The sequence below is a fragment of the Elgaria multicarinata genome, chromosome 13 (genome assembly GCF_023053635.1).
Source record: "Elgaria multicarinata webbii isolate HBS135686 ecotype San Diego chromosome 13, rElgMul1.1.pri, whole genome shotgun sequence".
Classification (NCBI taxonomy): domain Eukaryota; kingdom Metazoa; phylum Chordata; class Lepidosauria; order Squamata; family Anguidae; genus Elgaria; species Elgaria multicarinata.
The window spans coordinates 16,765,454-16,786,480 of record NC_086183.1 but is presented as its reverse complement, the minus strand read 5'-3'; the positions used below and the strand labels follow the sequence as shown (position 1 = coordinate 16,786,480).

Sequence of the window (21,027 nt, the reverse complement as noted above, 5' to 3'; positions counted from 1 at the left end):
CGTGGCCAGTTTCCCCTAAAGCTCCCGTAATTGCCACTTTATCCACAAAGTCGTCCCTATTGGTCAGTATCAAGTGTAGGATAACTGATCCTCTAGTTCCTTCCTCCACTTTCTGTAGGAGAAAGTTATCGCCTACAATTCATCAACAAGGTCTCAGAGCATCCCTTGAAAAGCCTGGTCCTTATAGTGCACACCAGAAGAAATTTTACATCTCTAGAGGAGTGAATGGGGTTAGCTGGGTAGGAGTGTTAAATTTTCCCTTGGAATTAAGTTCAGGGAGCTCAGAGCTGTGGATGACCAGGAACTGCAAGAGCTGCTGGAAGGAGGCTTATAGCTCCTTCTTTAGTGCTTGTGCCTGAAACAGCTCCTGGTTTTCTTATGGCTCTTGCGGGATTTCCTGCAGAGAGATCAGCTGGCAGTGTGCTCTGCTACTTTGCCATCAACCCAACAGGGAATTTAGGGTGCATCTGGTCTCCTCCAAGATCTGACAGGGATGGAGAGGGCTCTTTGGGGAATGAGACCAACTTGATCCTGGTGTCTTCCTCCTCTCAGGGACCCACCTCAGCTTTCCTGGGCTGGCCAGAGTCTTCAACAGGCACCACTTCAGCTACGTTCCAACTTTGCCCATGCTGGTGAGTGAGGTGCTGCTGCAGCAGCACGAAAAAAATCACAATGCGCTTCTTGGCCTCCGCAATGCTGGAGGGATAGAGGGCTGGCACTTCAGCTTGCTTTGGCTGCCTGGATGGCCTGAAGAAGGCAGCAGAAGTAGAAGCAGCAAAGCAGGAAGTGCCAGGACGTTTTGCTGTCGCTTTCCTTCACCCCTTCCCCTATCAGCCCAGCCCAGCCAGCTCACAGACAGGGAAATTGCTGTGATGCCCATCTACTTGACTTCACCTTGGTTTCTTCTCCCCTTCCCAAAGAGGGCCACCCCGCTTCTTATGCTAGCCCAAGCTCTTCCTCCCCTCCTACACCACTCCAGGCAGAGAAAGGACAGAAATGGGGATAGCTGAAGGGGCCTTAGATGGGAAATCCCCAGCACATCCTCAGGCCGTAAATGGCCCCTTCCCGGGGTATGTTGGGAGGGGAGTAAAAAAAAACACCGACACCAAGAGGAATGCCTAAAGGTACAATGCCAGCCTCAGCTGCTAGGCAGGATTAGTCTGAGAGCCCTCCCTCAGAGAAGTCAATTACCAGCTGGCTCTGCCTCCTGACTGGACGGTGATCCTGAAGAACAGAGCAGACCCTCCTGTATCCAGGGCCAAAAAGTTTGTCTTGCCCCACGTTCCTATTCTGGAGGGAGGCAGGAGAGGATCCCAGTTGGCGATGGGCCTATCAGGTGGGGAAAGTGCGTGGGGTTGTGGGACAATACCTGCTGTTTATGTTATAGGTTTGAGGATTCCTTATTTGCCCAATCCAGAGTTGGAGTCCATCAAACAGCTGATGACTGGATAAGACTTTCTCTCTTTCTCCAAAAACTAAGATTCCCACCAAGTCAAATCTCACAACCAAGGGAGGGGCTGCACGTGGTCCTGGTTTTGCATCACCATTGCTGCCTGCTTCCCTCTCCCAAAAGAATGGAGGGGCACTTTGCCTGATGGGGGAGGAGAGTGATCATAACGAGAGGTGCTGCTTTCAGAGAAGATTGTGGCCACTGATAACAACTGTCTTCAGCATCATGAGTGTCCGAGGGCATTTCTAAGATGTCGGGAGGGAGGGATTTCTTCTGGCATCAAGAAGGCCAACCCTGCCCTGGGTATAGGGGACCCTGGCCTTAGTTAGGCATCTCCCGAGAATGCATAGGAGCGACCTATAGAAAGACCTGCCAAGCAGCCAGTTGTGGTACAAACTATATTTCCCTGATGATGGAGCTTCCAGACTCTGTATCCCCTAGCAACAATTAAAAAGAAAGTGTGTGTGTGTGTGTGTGTGTGTGTGTGTGTGTGAGAGAGAGAGAGAGAGAGAGAGAGAGAGAGAGAGAGAGAGAGAGAGAGAAGTGTGTGTGGGGAAGATAGGAAGATAAAGCCAATGGTGTGTCTGCTAATTTCATTATTTGTGAGACTACAGTTGGGCTGTTGAGCAAAAAAATCCAATAGCAGATTTAAGCAAAGCCTAAGTCCACACACAGAACACAGGTTTTTGTGCCATTCTATGATACAAGAGAGACTCATCTTTTTAAGCCAAACCTGGGTGCCATTCTGCAGAAGAGAGCTTTTTACAAGACCTGCTGGAACTTGTGTCTGCCCCATAGCCCTTGCTTTCTTCCCCCATCCTAGATGTGTTGCAGGGCTTGCTCAGCTATGGCAAAAAGTAGTCTGTATATGCTCAGAAGCACACTCTTAAATTAACCTGTTCCAAAGGTAAGCCACAAGACTGAAAACAGGTTCTGGGGCTGAAATCTGATAAGCCCTTAGCCAAATTAATCTTACAAACTGACCTTAAGTAGGCCTGGCACCCGGATATGGAATTTTATTAGATCATTTAAAAGGCAGATGATTGCATGTAAATAAATTTTAATTATTACCAAAACTTTAATATTGGTAACTGTCTTGAGATATTGGTAGCAGTATTTTTAAAATAGTATTGTTGGAAGGAAATAATACCCTTATTATTTTCTTTTTGTTGTTGCTCCCTATAAGAGTGGCAGACCAGAACCAAAATAGACTCATAATATAAGCAAGTAGGCTTTCTAACTGCACTAATTTAAATTTATTCCCATGCATTCACCAACAGAAGTTTAGTTGATTACTCTACTGATAAAACCAATTAAAGCTTGAAACCTTAGTCTTAAGCTGTGGGTTGTGTTTCACAAACAAGACTGTTGAGGCTTAAACAGATTCTTGAAAAGACCTGAGGTGGGAATTAGAGTACGCTCCCAATTCTTCATCAGAAGTCAGACTACTTCCATTTATGGGGCTTGCTGGGCATGGAAAAGACGACAGCATGAACCATATTCTGCTTATGGGACCTTGCCTCACACCCCGCTTTCACATTGCCTGTTTGCAAACTCATGGCACCCCACCTTCTTCTAAACAACTGTACAACAGCTCCTCCAAAAACAACACAAATGGCTTGCATGGGCAAGCCGCATCAGGAGATGATTTGAATGGATATTTTTGGGTCCCTCTTAATGCAATTTAGCAGCTGGAAGTAAACAGCTAGAAAGTCACTTTCTCCTAGCCTTAATTTTTAAAATGAGAGGGGCCCAATTTAGGATTGGTTTAGAAAGCGTTCCTTTTAATCCCATCCTTATGTGTGCATGTGTGAGAGGGGCTTGAGGCTAGCCAGTGGTGAGGAGGTACTCTGCACATGCCCAGAGACATTTTAATTCATTTATTAATTCATATGCAGTGATGTGGGGCGAAAATTTCTCCAGTGCTTAATTTGTCTGTTGCAAATATTTTGTTTTGTAAGTTTATTACTAACAATGAACCAGTGCCAATTGCAAATGCAATATTATGTAAGCTTGACAGTTTCAAAGTTGTAATTGATAATTTTCAGATAATCATCCCGAGCAAATATGACAGAGAATACATATATGTCACTGAAATACACATGCATCTCAGTATGAAATGGAACTAATAAGTAGCCACAATGAATCAAAAGGTGCCCCAACAACCTTAGTGGAAGAAAATTGAACTCTGCTGAAACAGAGTTGTTGTCAACATATCATGCACAGTTCTTTGGGTTGCTAAAATTAATTAGTGCAGCTTCTTCCCCACCCCCCACCCCCCCAAAAAAACCTGGTGCAGTCCAGCTGTGTTGGACTACAAGTTCCAGCATTCCAAGTCAGCCATGCTTTTAACATTTGAACTGCTTTTATGTATTTTATTGTTGTAAGCCATCTTGGGAGGGCTTTTGCCATGAAAGATGTTGTTCCCCGCCTCGATCCAGAGGGAGAGGTGGGTAATAAATAATTATTATTATTATTATTATTATTATTATTATTATTATTATTATTATTATTACCACTACTACTAGCCCAAAAAAATTAAACAAATGAATAAATAATAATGGCCACTGGGTCTTGACAGCCCATGAATTTGCAGCTATGTTTTACCTTTTATCACAGAGTCTAGTGGCCACCATGCTTCAAAGGAGGGCATGCATGGAAGATGTTCAGGCACAAAGCAAATTCTGGAACTGGACATGTGGCTGGTAGTTGTGTTCTCCGTCTCCAAACACCAGCATCAGTCGACATTAAGGTGATCCCAGTACTGAGCTGAGATTATGCTAATTCAAAACCTAATGCTGCTCCTTCACACACCCCTCTCCTATGTAAGCGGCAGGATTTGTATAATTTATTTTAAGCCCCTCCTTCACTCACCCTCTGCTGGCACTCAGGAAATGTAAAGGATTTTCTTTGTCTTTCCTCCTCCATTCAGCCTCCACCACCCTAGATCCAGTGATGCATCCTCCTAAATCATTTGTGGAGGGATGGGGGCTGACATTTCTGAGGACACAGGGGGTAGCCACAACATGAGGCTAAACCCTCGGCTCCAAGCATGCCCTAGACAAAAGCTACTGGGATAATCCCACCCAACTGTGCCTATGCTAGGAGATTCCTTTTATGTGCTTGGCAAGCAGACTTCAGACAGCTTTCATGTCAAGCCTCAGCCACCGTCCAATCTTGCTCTCCTAAGAAGAGAAGTGTCTTCTCTCCCTGCAGTTAGAGTGTGTGGGCTTGTCCCACAAGCTGGTGTTAGTATCTCCACAAGCCACAGAGCAGCTCTACGTTGTCTAGACCAGTGGTTTTCAGCTGGTGGCTCACAAGATTAGTTCAGATGGATTGCAAGAAAGCTGTTGCTGCCATGTTGGGCAATTGTGAAAGTTGATCCCATGTTGCAGGTTGGGAGTCTGAAGCGGGTTTCAGGTCTGGACCAGGTGAAGTCCACTGGTCTAGGGCAGCCTTCTCCAGCCCAGTGGCCTCCAGATGTTTTGGACTTCAACTCCTAGCAGCTCCAGCCAGCATAACCAACTGTCAGGAATGCTGGGAATTTTTGTACAAAACATCTGGAGGGCTCCAGGTTTGGTAACGCTGGTCTAGAGAATTTCCCAAGATACATTGCAAATTGCCTTCCTCCCACCCCCACCCAGCAGCCCAAAACAGACCAAGCCTGGAGATGGTCTGTCTAGATTAAACCTGCACAGCTTGTGGCCCATCAGACCATGGATCGGAGTCTGGCAGGTGTTTAACCACTCAGCTTGTTTTGAAGGTTTGGAACCCTGGTGGGCCAAACATACATGTGTTTGGCTTGGTCCAAATTAAAAATGGTTGGCACTTAAACTACGGGCATTCAGTAAGGAAACCTGCCAGAAATGACGCTTGGACTTTTATCCACAAATGCACTGCCAAGAATGGAAAAAAACTTAGAGCTGGACAGTCAAATCTTTCACCTACGCAAAAGAAGGAGTTGCAGCTCTGAAATGAATGAAGGATGCAGGTCCTGTAAATGAGTTCATTTATACAAATGTTCCATCTGCACTTGGAAGGAGCAGTTCCTTTTAGGTCCAGCGGCAGAGAGCTGGTCTATACATCACAATTATTGTCCCAACTGATTCCTCCTGCCAGCTATGCTGTGTAATGCTGGTTACAATATGACTCTCAGTGTCTCCACACAGGGCATGTGGCATGAACACAGAAACTCTTCATGAGACAGGATAGCCTTCCCCAACCAGGTGCCCTGTGGCAGTCCAATACATCTGGACGTCACCAGGCTAGGGAAGGATGTAAGGGGCTTGTGGCCCAACCTACCAGCTCCACTGGGAAGAGTTGCCATTGGGCTCCAACTCTCCCAGAACTCTCTCCTTCTCTCAGTGCCCATTCCTGCTCACCATGTGCCAGTTGCTTTAGGAAGAATTTCTAAATCATTATCATCTCTTTCTCACGGGTTTTTCTAGACAGACATGACGGGCTTTGCCAAGTCATGCCGTCTTTACAGATTCATTAATTATTATTATTATTATTATTATTATTATTATTATTATTATTATTATTTCCCATGAGGAGAAAAAATAACTGCTGGGGAGGCAGGGAAGTAACATATATTATTATTATTATTATTAGTAGTAGTAGTAGTAGTATCCCGCCTTTTGCCCAATACTGGGCCTCAAGGCAGCCTTACAAAATGTAAAACGTATAAATTTTAAAACCTAGGAAAAGAATTACAAAAATTTTAAAAATACATTAAAACATTAAACATTTAAAATACACGACAATTTTACAAGTCTTTAACATAGATGGAAGACCAGACTATTCTCCAAAGGCCTGCTAGAACAAAGACGTTTTTGCCTGCTTCCAAAAGCACATCAAGGAGGGAGCCAGTCTAGCTTCCCCAGGAAGAGTTCCAAAGCACTGGAGCAGCCACCGAGAAGGCCCTCTCCCATGTTCCCACCAAGTGCCCCTGAGAAGATGGTGGGATTGAAAGAAGGGCTTCTTCAGAAGATCTCAAAGCACGGGCAGGCTCATAAGGGAGAATACGGTCTTTCAGATAACCTGGACCCAAGCCAAGTAGTCACGTCCTCAGCCAACCCTCCTCTCAATCAGTCCCCCGCCTGGCGGTCGGATTAGCTGGGGGGTTCCCCCAGAAGCTTCCTGCCCCTGCAGCAATCCAGTCCAAGCACACTCTGCTTGCAACCTGCCACCTACACTTCAGGAGTCCCTTGGGCCTTCCACTTTATTAAGCCTTCCTCCTCAGGCTTAATTGGGCTTGGTGCCCTGGATCTCCAAGACGCTGACCATCTGCAGAGTGCACTTCCTTTGTCACTAACGTGCATTAGCTTGCTTTTGCACATTGGGGATTAGGGAACAGAGTTCCAGGTCAGAGAAGGCATGCGGCTTCGGCAAATTTGAGCTTCAGGCATCCCTCTGAGGCATCAGGACATGTACTCTCACACACTGTTCTCTATAGAAACTAATCTCTGCTGCCAGCTGCCGGCCCATGACTTTGGTGCTCCCTGCTAGCCTCTGAAACTTGGTCTCCCCCCCCAAAAAAACCCTCTTAATATTAGGTATCTGGATATAATCAACTGATGTACTGGTTCCTCTCTATTCAGCCCTGGTTAGGCCTCATCTAGAGTATTGCGTCCAGTTCTGGGCTCCACAATGCAAGAAGGACACAGACAAGCTGGAGCGTGTTCAGAGGAGGGCAACCAGGATGATCAGGGGTCTGGAAACAAAGCCCTATGAAGAGGGACTGAAAGAACTGGGCGTGTTTAGCCTGGAGAAGAGAAGATTGAGGGGAGACATGATAGCACTCTTCAAATACTTAAAAGGTTGTCACACAGAGGAGGACCAGGATATCTTCTCAATCCTCCCAGAGTGCAGGACACGGAATAATGGGCTCAAGTTAAAGGAAGCCAGATTCCAGCTGGACATCAGGAAAAACTTCCTGACTGTTAGAGCAGTACAACAATGGAATCAGTTACCTAGGGAGGTTGTGGGCTCTCCCACACTAGAGGCCTTCAAGAGGCAGCTGGACAACCATCTGTCAGGGATGCTTTAGGGTGGATTCCTGCATTGAGCAGGGGGTTGGACTCGATGGCCTTGTAGGCCCCTTCCAACTCTGCTATTCTATGATTCTATGTGTTGCTTGTAACTGAGAATCCCATGGCAATGCAAACTCCAGATAAAATGGCTGCTTTACAGAGCTGCTAAGTAAACAGCTACTCTACTTGGCATGCTCAGCAACCCAGTGCTTGCAGCTGCTGGCTGTTCTGAGACTCACCCTGCAGGAAACACAATTCCCCCCCCCCCCGCCCTCTCGCATCCCTGCCACTTGGCAAGCTCAACTGCTGATTGATTTCCACAACAGGAGGGTGTGGCAAGCAACGGAGGCCATGAAGCATCCTTTTATGTTGTTTACCGAAGGACCCAAACAGATACAAATACAGAGCCAGCCTGTCTTTCAGCTGACGAGGCAGCTTGGGAACTGTTAGGAAGGCAAACCTGAAAGCCCCCAGATCAGTCACTAGCTTACCTAGGCCACCCACCCTTCCTGAACGTTAACTTCACCCTCTGCAACATGGGAATAATAGCAGACGTTATTGTAAGGATTACTAGGATAAATGTAAGCGACAATAAATGTTTTAAACTCTCTGAAGTGCTCTAATGCTAGCTACAATCCATCGGTGGACAGGTGTGTCACAAGGGCAGCCAGCTGGTCCAACTCTCTGGGAAGCTAAAACCTCAGATTTGGCGGACTCAGGCTTCTTGGCCACAGCTAGATGGGGCGATATCCCGGGGATTGCACCGGGATTATCCCTGTGCGTCCACATGACGCACAGGGGATCTCGGGGGCAGGGAGGGATGATCCCTCCCTTTCCCTGGGATAACAGGCACCACTTCTATCCTGACTTTTCCCGCAGTCTCGGGATGATCCGGAGACCGCGGGAGGTGTGGGCTGCCGTCCCGGTTTCGTCCCCGGCTCCTCGCAAGTAACCGCGAGGAGCTGGGAACCGGGCACGGAGCTCCCATTGGGGGTGGGGCGGGGGGAGTGGGAGGTGTTTTTTTAAAAAAATAAACACTTTTTGTTTTCGCTCGAGCACTCGTGCGCTCTTTTCCGATAAAAAAAGCAACCAACAAAATGGCGGGCACGAGGTCCTCTTCCTCCTGGGATGTCATGTGCCACGTGTAGACTAAGGGGGAGGATCTTGTGATCGCCATATCGTGAGTTCTTCCCCTCTCCAGACCCTGGTCTTGCCATGCCCCTGGACTTGCTTCCCCTCGCATCAGCAACACGGTGCACATCTTCATGCTATGTACTCTGCAGGCGCCTTCTCTGTGTGTGGTGCACTCTGCGCTTGGACTGCATGGGTCAGATATAGGGATGGGATGGAATCCCTTCTGAGAGGGGTTAGAACTGGGCATTCTGGGATTCTCAGTTCTCCTTCCTGCTCATCCCAAGTGTGTACAAGGGCTGCCCATGGCTGACCAATAGAGAAGCATTCAGCGCATTAGCAGAGACACTCTTGTTGAGTGATGATCGACACGTTGCCTGGCATTTTAAAGAAGTCCTAGGACAAAGATCAGCTATGGGACGCCTGCTTCCTCTTTGCTTTGGAATGGGTACACATTGCCAGGTGAATGGTCCTGCCTTTCCATCATGGATAGCCCAACATTTACCATGTTGGCCTTATTGTTTCCCCTTCTGGGCCTGTGAGGGAATATGAATACAAACGCACTAGCTTCCTATGGAGAAGGCAGAAGCTCAGTGGAAGAATCTCCTGTTAAACTGGAAGCATCCCTTTTGTTCAGCCCTTCTCCCAAACAGGACAAGTGAGGCCTCAAACACCCATCAGCACGAAGAGGCCAAGAGAAAGCGACCCCAGTGACCAATCCCAAAGGGGCCCGGTTGTATTACGTAGCCCTATTACCAGCTGCGATAGGGAAACTTTGGAATTATTTCTGCTTCGAAGTGGCTCTGTGCTTCTTGCTTACAATCTGTGAACCTTTCCGGTTTAAGAGAGAGACCAAGCTGTAGTTCTGACCTCTCACCGAAAGGCCAAGGACACAGCTAATCAGAATGTTTTCCCCTCCCACAGAATGAACAATGGCAAATTTCTTCTGCCAATGATGCTTTTGGCAAGCCCCGGCTGTCTGGGTTCCTGCCGACCTCAGTTTCAAAGGACTTTTATTCTTCTGGAATGAGTATGGTGTTGCCTGACACAACACACAGGGGCTTCTCACCAGAGCTGGTGTACATCGCAGCACACACAGATCTATTTGCAGTACTTGCACATTAGTAGGCGGCCTGGCATCAAAAGTCTCCTTGCCACCTCAACGCCCTCCCTTTGCTGCTTACACACATTGGCCTGGTTCACCACAAAATGGTTGATGGAATGCATTAAGGTCAATGCATTCCATTAACCATTTGTGGTTAAGTAGCATGGTTTAGCGAGTTGTCTGAACGGGGCCATTGAGCTTTAAGTATAGCGTAAGCAAAAGCCTAAATCCATGTAGCCCATATAGGCAGGCATGTGCCTGCATGTATGTGTCTTAATTTACTCAGCTTTAATTTTAATAAAACTAAAACTGCTAGTGCCTCTGCAGCCATTGGCCACTACACTGAAAGGAAGGTCGGAGGAAGGAAACTTCTTCCTCGACAATTGGGTAAACCTTCAGCATGTATCCCCCACCCATCTGGCACACTTTTTTTTTTAAAGGCAGTGAACTTTTATGGAAGAGGCCTAGGGGACCCACATAGCCCCTCTCTCATAGCCTATAAGAGCAACTATTTCACATGATAGGGCCCCAACTCAACCACAGTTTGAACTCTGCAGTCAATTACATTGATTAATGCCTAATTCGTTTCAGTCTCCTGTTATTATAAAGCAGTATTAGCATGCAAGACACATCTTGTTTGTCCTCACTTCCCCGTTTTGCAGAGAGAGAAATAATATATGTCTGCACCAGTGCCCTGTTTCTATACAGCACCCAATACATGCCACCTCTGCTCAGATTCACTGCATTGTTGTTGGCCTTTTATAAAGCTTAACATGCACACCGATATCATACACGTTTAGATATGCACTCCTCACAATTATCAGCAGCACCACCACCACAATCAAAGGCAGGATGAGAATCTTAATCACTTTGAGATTTGGAAACAGCCAGGGCTGCACTGTTCAATGTCAGGAGAATTACACCCCCACGTCACAGCTCCCACACCCTGGAGAATTTGGCCACTCTTGGTAGGTGGAAATATTCTACCCCCTACCACCCTGAAAGGTAGGGGAAGAAAAGCCGCAGGGTAGTGATTGAATGAGGGGCACTGCAAATTGTCTGTCCAAGAACAAAAACAAAGGTGCAAAGGTTCATTTCTCCTAAATGACATACTATGTTGGAAAACTCAGAAGTCAAGCATAAGCAGGACAGCACACAGGACGAGATGTGGAAGCCGTGGCAGGTACACCTGTAGAAATCACGTGAAAATAACCTGGGGGAAGTATTAGCTATGGCTGAAAACCAGTCACTGGCTCAAGACCGCCCAGTCAAGTTGGACTAGAATGGGCAGAACTGCCCTCAGCACCAGATCCAATACCACCCCTGCTGACACGAACACTGTGGCTTAAAGATGACTGGAATGCTCTGAAAGAGGAAGCATTTGGCTGGGTGACACTGGTACTCAAAATACCAAGGCGGTGGTGGCAGCAGCAACCCTTTACGTGTGCCTGAAAAACACCCCACAAGAAAAACAAAATAGCTACCCTATTCACCTCCCACCCACCCTCCCCATCCCCATCCCCAGCTGTTCAAAACTGGACTGGAAGGAGCCAACACACATCAGAGAACGGTTAAAAATATTGCCAGCTGGGCCACCTGACGAGGCAGACAAATGAGCAAGGAGGGATTTGTCTGCAGCCCAGGGCCCACCCTTCACTCCACACTAAAGGCATGGATTCCAGAGAGACCTCCAGAGAGGAGGTTGGCCCCTCCACTCCTCAAAGTTGCTTCCTGAAACAAAACTAAGGGCATGTCTACACCAAGCCCCCGTCTATACGACAACGGGATTGCTCCTCATTAAATATAAACCTGACTTTTTGGTGATTTGAAAGTTGGTAAAGAGCATCACACTGCAGCAGCAACAGCGATTTATTTCCTGAATTATTTATTTTTATAGTGAGTTATAAATGTGCGCATGCGCATTACCGCATATACGAAGGAGAGAGGAGTGAAGCTATAAATTTTATATGCGGAGCTCCACAGATTCATATAACACACAAACCGGGAGCGGGGGGGGGGGGGGGAGGAACGAGGCAGCAGAGGGAAAGGAACGAGGCTACAGAGGGAAAGGAACGAGGCAGCAGAACACGTCTCCTTCGTCTGGCTGCCCGTTTCCCCCTCTTTGTTTTTGTGAATCGCCCAGAAAGCTTCGCATATTGGGCGGTACAGAAATGCAATTAATATATAAATACACATATAAATTTGTTTTAAGAAGTCTTAAGAGAGACTTCAAACCAAAATTGGCGCAAACGAACGAGGCAGCCGATTGGTACGAAATCGGGAAATCAGCCAATCACGTCCTACCCTCAATGCTCCGCCCACATGTCAAAATCCGATTTAACTCCCCCAAAGACACATAGCCATAACGCGATGCAAATTTGGACATGATATAAAAGTCGCAGTAAATTGCGAATGCGAAGATGCGCATTATCGGGTTAAAAACCCGGCGCTGTGGCAAATGGACGGCTGCAACATGTAACCTAAAACGCAAATATGCACATTTAGGTTGGGGTAAACAAGCCATATAGAGAAGCCCCAGGTGATATCTCGGGGATCATCCCGGGATCGTCCCTGTGTATCCACATGAATGTTTCTTGAAAACTTAATCCCTTTCATTCACAGACATCCAAACAGTTTACATAAGGAACTGAATGATCATCATTCCCAGCTTTACAAATAAGGAAACCATGGACAATTACCAAAGAACCAAGGAGATAATGGGGAATGTTTTCATCCCAGTGAGAGCACGTGAGAGCGAGGCACTGTGGAGTTCACACCAAAGGCAAAGGAGGCTTTTGTGTGCATTAGTCCAGCGTTACACATGGTCCATTTCAGATCCGGATCCTGGATGCCCTGTTGACAATACCAACTCCATATCACCAATTGTACCTCTTTGTTCTTTAAGGCACAGGAGGCTCTCTGTGCCTTTTAAAACAGAAAAGCTGAATAGCAGGCATCATTCAGAAGAACAGCCATCGCCACCACCACTCAGCAATGCACTTGCAAAGGTGGGGGGCCTGAATCATGCCTTTCTTCCTTCTCCCTTGCATCTGCCCCCACTAAGTGATTCTATTATCAGCCAAGCTCCCTCTCTGCCAAGAGCAGGCAGGTGCTTTTCAGCATTTCGGCTGGACGAAACCACCTGGAAAATCTGCATTCAATTTCGCCCCCCTTCTGCCCATAGTGCCTTTGTTTCTTCAGTTATTATACAAAGCTGGCAAGGGATGTCAACCAGACAGACAGTGCAGAGAAGGGAACTTGGAGAGGAGATGGCCACGCTCATTTTAGGGTTGCCAATATGCAAAACCCCATTTCCAAGCGGGCCCTGTTTCTTTCTTCCAAAACAAAACAGGCCATGAAAGGGGAAATTAGCTCTTAAACAGGAAGCGTCAAGTAGACTGCCATCACCGCCACCAATACATTTCTTGAGGGCCACAATACAGGCCACTGAGGTGGCGTGGGCCCTTCTTGGTGGGGTTACAATCTGCATAAAGCACAGGGGGGCGTGGGTGGGGGAGGGGAGGGGTATCCGAGACAGCACGTGAGGAGGGATGTTCAGCCTTTGGAATGGCTGCTGGCAGGCTGGCCAGAGAGGAGAGCTTGTCTAATCATCTGCAGAATGGCTTTCAGTCGCAAGTCACTATAGTTTTCAGGACATGAAGCATAACTTGCAGGCCTACCAACGGCCCTTGTTAGGCGAAATGAAATAAATGAATCCAAAGAAAAAGTATAGATGTTTGGCTTATGCTTTATTTTAATCAAATACGATCAAAGGTGCCAGCGGAGTAGGCTTTTCTTCCACTGGCGTGCCCTTCTCTAAGTGCCTCTCATGCCAGCTGCTCCTCCTCCTCCTCCATCCCATCCTGCTCCCTCTGTTATGCCATGCTGGTCCCTCCCTCCTTATTCAAGCCCCTACAGAGTTTCCTTGAAATCCCCCCTCAAGACCTGCAAACTAAGTGCTCCTGGGACCACAATAAACTCCCCCTTATCAGTGCTTTCTGCTGCCCCCTTCTCAAATCAAAGTTCCCCCCCTTACCTTCTGCCAATCCACAGTTTGGGCCTCCTTGTCATCCTGTACAGTGCCTGGCACATTTCTGGGCCATAATAAGTGCCAGGCAACCCTATTCCCAGGCTTGCACAGGGACAGAGAAGGGGGCATATAGTCAGAAATGTAAGAAGGAAAAACATGGGGGGGAAGAATAAAAGATTAGCATCAGCCTTGCAAAAACTGCTTTCTGGGGCCTGGCTGGTTACTTTAGTGCTTTTCCTAGTAACTGGTCACAGTTTCCACCCCCACACCCCACCCCACATGGCAATTTGCACTCTTAATCAAATAATTGGAGTGATTAGCCAATGGATGGTTTGACTGCAGATTAAAACCAGAGCTCCAATAGACTGGAACCAGCCATCTGGACTCTCCCTCTGCTACATCGCCGTGGCTCTTCAGAGGCTTCAGCTGAGGCAGCCCGAGGCAGCCCTCTCGCAGGTGCAGGTTACAGCAGCAGACCCTGGCTTCACAGGGCACAATCGTCTAGACAGGAGGCAAGGGGATGCCTGGGCACAGAGAGCCCGAAAAGGGTCAAGGCCAGCACGCCCATGCGCTTAGCCTCATCCCAAACAGCCCACGCCTGGCTATGCCCAGAGGGGTGTTCTCAGCAGCTGCCCTACAATCGTAGAACCTCACCAAAGTCCAAGAAGGATCTTGGAATTGTTGTAGATTGCAAGCTGAATATGAGCCAACAGTGCAATATGGCTGCAAGAAAGGCAAATGCTATTTTGGGCTGCATTAATAGAAGTATAGCTTCCAAATCACGTGAGGTACTGGTTCCTCTCTATTCAGCCCTGGTTAGGCCTCATCTAGAGTATTGCGTCCAGTTCTGGGCTCCACAATTCAAGAAGGACGCAGACAAGCTGGAGCGTGTTCAGAGGAGGGCAACCAGGATGATCAGGGGTCTGGAAACAAAGCCCTATGAACAGAGACTGAAACAACTGGGCATGTTTAGCCTGGAGAAGAGAAGATTGAGGGAAGAAATGATAGTACTCTTCAAATACTTAAAAGGCTGTCACACAGAGGAGGGCCAGGATCTCTTCTCGATCCTCCCAGAGTGCAGGACACGGAATAACGGGCTCAAGTTAAAGGAAGCCAGATTCCAGCTGGACATCAGGAAAAACTTCCTGACTGTTAGAGCAGTACGACAATGGAATTTGTTACCTAGGGAGGTTGTGGGCTCTCCCACACTAGAGGCCTTCAAGAGGCAGCTGGACAAGCATCTGTCAGGGATGCTTTAGGGTGGATTCCTGCATTGAGCAGGGGGTTGGACTCGATGGCCTTGTAGGCCCTTTCCAATTCTGCTATTCTATGATTCTATGAAGGCTCAGCATTCGTCTTGAGCATTGTTATCAAGACCATCTTGTTTGGGCAGGTTCTGGTGGACTGAGGAGACCTAGCATTATTCTCCAGGACCCTGCTCCGGTGCATCAGTCTGCTTAGGACTGGTTCTAAATATCCCAGGTGAGGCCTGGCTTGCTGCCCAGTCTGTCTTCGGTCCTCTCGGCCTGCCCTTTCTGCTTCCCCTGCTCTTCTGCGTGCACACCCACCCCAGTCCTCACTCCCTCTGGACTAACTCTGACAATTGTTCCTGCCATGGGATTGACCAGCTCTCCACACCCTCATCTGCCTCCAGACCAGTGCTAAGAGGTGGAAATAAGAGGTTAACAGCAGATGAGGCTATACCAGAAGAAGTAGGAGGCAAAACTCAGGAGCAGAACATTTTACAAAACAATGAGGAAAAGGAAGCTTGAAGCTGATGCAGAGAATGCTAGGGAGCCAGTTTCAAAGACTGCAGGGGAGGAAATATGAGATGACACTGGTACAGAAGGATGGGTTTTGCTGCAGACTCCACGAGGGAGTGCAAACAGCCTGGGATGGCATGCCCTCAAACGATAGAAAGAGATTCTCTCCAGAACGGAGCACCTACTGACTGGAGAAAGATACGCGGAAGGCTGCACATTGCTCACACCACCCACTAAGCACCTGTCTCATCTCTAAACACTGAGAGATGAACAGCTATTTTGAAAGACAGCCTTTTTCTCCCCTTCTTAATACCTCCCTCTGCAATTTGCTATTCTCTTTCGCAGCCTGTACAAAAGCAGGGGCAATGGATCTGGAGTTGACAAAGGCAAATCCACCATCAGTTCCGTTCACGTTGCGGGGGCTCTCTTGACTTGTACAAAGCCTCATGACATCCCACCCCCACGCAATAGAGAGACCCAAAATTAAAAAAACCAAAACAGTGGGTTTGTGGGGAAAAGCCAACTAAAGGTGGAGAAGCTAAACCCAGCCTTGCCCTCGTAACACAGCTGAGCAGCAGGAGGAAGTTGCACTCTCCAAATCACTGAACTAAAACCGCCACATCATTCATCCCGCAGCCTTGGGAGAAGCCCCTGCTGAGGTTTCCAGTCACTGAGCCCCTGGGGTGTAAATATAGCTGACAGAGACAGATTCTTTCCTCTCATTGTTTTAACTTCCTGTGAGTTCAGCACAACATAGGTTCCACTCATCGACGTCCTGACAAACCCGATTTTGCAATGTGAGAACCCCCAAAAAAAGTTAAAAACTGTCACGCGCACCAGGGCTCCCCTTCCCTTCCCTCTGGTGTCTCCCCTTGCTCCCAAAGAACACATTTTCAGACCCAGGTTGGAATTTCAAGCTGGTGAGCTGCAGGGAAGTGTTTTCAGGCTCCTTCTTGCCTATCTAGTTCAGGGAGTGCTGCACCTTCTCCCCTTTGAATGTCCCTTTGCCAGAATTTCCCCCCTAAGGAACGACAACCAGAGTATTTACCCTTTTCATCCATTAGGAGTGAATTGGAATAAGCAAGTTATTCTGCTGCCCTCCAGCATACTCTTGCTGAACAGGATTTTAGACGTCGTCACATAGATTTGAACATTTGCCACACAAGCACAGAATCTAGTTATCTGTCCCATATTTCAACAAATGAAGTTTCTACTCCTTGTTACTGCAGAACCTCTTTGCAAATGTGGTCTGGTGAAACCTCTGAAGCCAGAGAAGGCCTGAGAAGGACACCTAGCAAGTGTGGGTGGGTGGGGTGATCTTAAGTGCTCTGCAATGCCCCTGTAGTTTACATTCTTTGGGATTGGCTTCCGCAGGATATTAATCTATATATCCATTCCTCCTCCTGTTATTATTATTTGAAAACTTGGACCATGGGTTTGAAATAAATTACCCATTTCCCCCCAAATACGCAAAATTTATTCCGATCGATGAGTCTGGATTTCCTTGGTGTAGAGTAGAGGTAGGCAACTCCAGATGTTTTGGCCTACAACTAACATCAGCCCTAGTCAGCATAGCCGATGGTGAGGAATGATGGGAGTTGTAGGCAAAAAAATAAATAAAAAATTGGGAGGGCCACAAGTTGCCTACCTTTGACATAGAGGATATGAAACAACAATGAATAAAACTGGGGAGCCACACACCCATGACTATCTGTTCATACATGTTATGCTTTCCCCCTTCTGTGGGCAAGTGGCAATGTTCAGACCTTTGGGTAGTCCACTTCAATTCCCACCATCACCCATTTGAGGACTTGGAAAGACCTCAGCACAGACAATACTTGGCTAGGAGGACACTTACTCTACCTCTCATGGCCTCAGTGTCCCTAATACTGAGGACTAAGCTAGAAAGAGCTAGAAATGATGGTCCTGCCCTTTTCCTATTTTTCCACGTCAGTCAGGTCCAATAGAGGACTGTTCCTTCTTGATGCAAAGCCGGCATGAAGGTCTTGGTTTCTAATCAAAGCCATTGAGGCTAGGAGGAGACCAAAGTCTTGGAGGCACTGGACATCTAATTAGGGTCAGTTAACCATGTGAATCACTAAGGCTGTAAAAATGCCTTCACCTTTCCCATAGTGTGTTCAAAGTGGTCACTACTAAAAGCGAGAACAACAAGACAACCAACTAAAAGCACGTGCACAGCAAGAGATTTTCAATAGCAGACTTTCCCATACTTCTAATATCTAAGGCATTTTCACCCTTGCAGTCCAACAATGCTTATTTATAAAGCATGTAAAGTAAGAGAATACCTGCCCTCAGTGAAGGACCCCACCCCCCACATATACTTCTGCAGAGAGACAACAGCCAGCCTCCTCTGAGGGTGCATAAGTCTACAGTATCTCTGCATTGGGAATGGTCCAATGCAGGAACATGGCAGAATCATCTGCCCCCACTGGAGGAAGCAGGTAAGGCCAGACCAGCAAATCATGCAGAAAACCCATGGGCAGGTCTCCTCCTGGAGCGGCAGGAGACACAAAAGCCTTTAACGATTTGCTTTGCTTCTCATGATGCACTTCCAGTTAGGTAGGAATTACTGCTCTAAAGCAACATGGGCAGAGCAGAGCTCATTTGTCAAAAATGCATCTAAAGATAAAGGGCCATTTCATAGGATAGCCATGGAAGCTGTGAGTTATTAAATCTTCAAGCCAAATTCAAGTTAAATGCTGAGAAATAAAAATTCTAAATAAATAAAAATTCTAAATAAAAAATTCAACTTCCTACAGCACGTGCTGTAGGAAGTTGCTGACAGCTGAAGGTTCCACAGGACATGCATCCATATCAAAGACATGTTTTTAAGCATTACATATCAATCTTTTCATGTGGGAGATACAGGTACAAATGTAAAACATAATGAATTAAAAGCTCCCTAAATTTGACCACCATCAGAAGAAAGATTCAGCCAGGGACAATGAGAGAGATGCAAATGCATTATTTTCTGCCATACATGATCTTCCAGTCAATGGCTTGTGTGAACTACCTTGGCAGTGTTTTTATGATAAAGAGAGTTCTAGGAAGAAGATGTGATACTTAAAAGTTGTGGTATTGCAAGAAAACCAAGGGCAGGATCAGCACTGGATTCAGCGTAAAAATGGAAACTACCTTCCGGATGGAAAGGTTCTTACCTTGAAATCTGACAACTGCTGGTTGATCACGTCCACTTCTGTCCCGACCACCCATTGCAATGCTTCACTCTCTTCTGCAGTGGCTGTCATGTAGTTCAGCTCCTTCAGCTTGTTGTAGAAGTCCTTGACACGAGCCAGTGTTGTGTCCACCTGTTCCAGGTGACTTTTGCCTCTTTCAGTCAACTTGCCACATTGCTTATTTAAGGTCTCCAGTTCACGTTTCAGTCCTATGAGGTCAGGGCTTCCTTCATCATCCAACATCTGCCTGCATTTCTCTTCAGAAGCTTGGATGTCCAACCTCAGCCGCTGAAGTTTGCCCAGGAATTCATGGACATCTTCTGCTTGGGACTGGAGGCTGTCCATATCTCTCCCAACTGGGCCCATGCTATCTAACTCATCGTCTAAGTCGGCCAGATGAGAGAACATCTCTCGAATATGATTATTAAATTGTCCAATTCCTTCAAGTTTGCTTTCCATAAGTCCACAACATTCGTTGACTTTTTGTTTGACTGCTTTGAAATCTTGCTGGGTGGCCTCAGCCTGGCATAAGAGATGGGACGAGTCTGACCCATCTGGAGCATCTTCCACCAGACCTTGAGTGAAATTCCTTAGGTAATCCACCTGGGGTTCCAATGCCTGGAGAGTTTCCTGTTGGACTCTCAGCTTCTCCAAGTTCTTACCACTGCAGGCCTGAGGACCTAGAGCCTCATAAATTTCTAGCTGGTGCTTTGTCCCTTGTAGTTTCTTCTCAATGTTCCGAAGACTTTCTTGGAACTCCTTCAGGCGTTGTGACATTTCTTCAAGGGAACCCGTCTTTGCTTGGAGCTCCTCTGTAATGGCATCCATCTTCTGGTTGATCCTTGCTTTCTCATCCCGGACGTCGTCTTCATCCATTTCCGATGCGTTAATGAGGATGTCAGCTGCACTGTTCAGCATCTCCAGAAGAGAGCGCCGTTTCTCTACATCGCTCAACATGGCCTTTGACCTCAGGAGAGTGGCTTCCAGCTGCACTGGATCCAGAGTGACTTCCAGCTCCAACATCTTTAACTTGCAATCCTCCACCCATGGGAAAAGGTCTTCTACATGACGCTGGTATTTCTGAGCCTTCTGTAAGCAGTCCTTGAGTTTGGAGTGCCGGTCCAAAATTTGCTTACTAAGCTCCTCCCAGTTTGTTTTCAAGTTGATCAGCTGGCTTTGTAAACTGGCCTTTTCCTCCCCAGGATGAACAGAGAGAAGCAAAGACTCGCCCTCCTTCACAATCATTTCATAGGAGCCGCTGTGTTGGTTGAGGCTCTTTTGCAGTTCTTCCTGCTCCTGGATTTGAGACTGCAACCTTTCCAGCTTGGCTGAGATTGGCCCGCTCTGTGCCTGCTGCCTCACTTTGTCATCCAGCCAAGTATGGAGCTCATCAAACATCTGCTGGAACTGCTTGGAGCTTGCCAGCACCGTCTGCAATCGATTCATCCGGTCACCTGAAAGTTGGAGGAGGCAGGGATGATATACTGCTTAAAATGCATTTCATAAACTAGGCAGAAACATTTCTAATGTACCCAAGGCACAAAGTATGATTCCAATTGTTGGAAATTAGCACCTTCCAACAGAAAGGTAATTTGGTGCACCTTTAAAAGGAAGACAATCTAGGGAAGCCATGTGGCCGCAACATGAGTCATGGAACAAGAGGCCTATCAGGTAGAAAGTGGTCAATTCTTGCAGGATCCCCAGAACATCTATTTCCTTGAAACTTAAGTTTCTAGACTTTAAGTGATGTGCTCAAATTGGGATAGGATGCCATACTGCTTCTTTTCAGGCATACATCACTGAGTCTGGCCTAATCATCCCACTTCTTCTTCCCTCTCGCTTTGGGCACTGCATAAAGGGAAACCTGAAAAATGTCCCAGTCATTTCTGCTATATTTTATGGAATGTGGGGCTGAAGACATTTTCAGCTGGCAGGGTGTTGGGATGTCCTGTGCCAGTAGCTGATTCCACCTTTTGGGGAGGCAGGGGGCAATGCTTTTCATAATGTTGGCTGAGTTCAATCTTGATAAACATGGAGGATTCAGAAGACCAGCCCAAATTTGCTCAATTTTTAAAAAAACAATCAAACCAAAGACCTAGTATTAACACATTTTGGTGGCTTTGCTACCTCACCCATCTGTAAACCGCCCAGAGAGCCCTGGCTATGGGAGCGGTATATAAGCGTAATAAAATAAATAAATAAATAAATAAATAAATAAATAATAAAGCAAGGGTGCAAAATTGGCTCCCCCCCCCTTTTCGGAAACTCTGCTTCTGTGTGCAAATGTTGTGCTAAGGGTGACTTATAGGGAGAGGC

At 47.0% G+C, this 21,027-nt stretch overlaps 2 protein-coding genes across 3 annotated transcripts in view; one reads left to right on the top strand and one right to left on the bottom strand.

Moving 5' to 3' along the window:
• PABPC4 (poly(A) binding protein cytoplasmic 4) overlaps window positions 1–21,027 on the top strand; it is a 563,337-nt gene that overhangs the window by 145,536 nt on the left and 396,774 nt on the right. The gene's annotated exons all lie outside the window — the stretch shown is intronic.
• Window positions 1–21,027, bottom strand: part of MACF1 (microtubule actin crosslinking factor 1) — a 324,508-nt gene that overhangs the window by 75,995 nt on the left and 227,486 nt on the right. For both annotated transcript variants that reach the window (XM_063139804.1, XM_063139803.1), the window contains one exon: window positions 18,694–20,165. In XM_063139804.1, coding sequence (XP_062995874.1) covers window positions 18,694–20,165 — 1,472 coding nt within the window. The remainder of the gene's footprint in view (window positions 1–18,693; window positions 20,166–21,027) is intronic.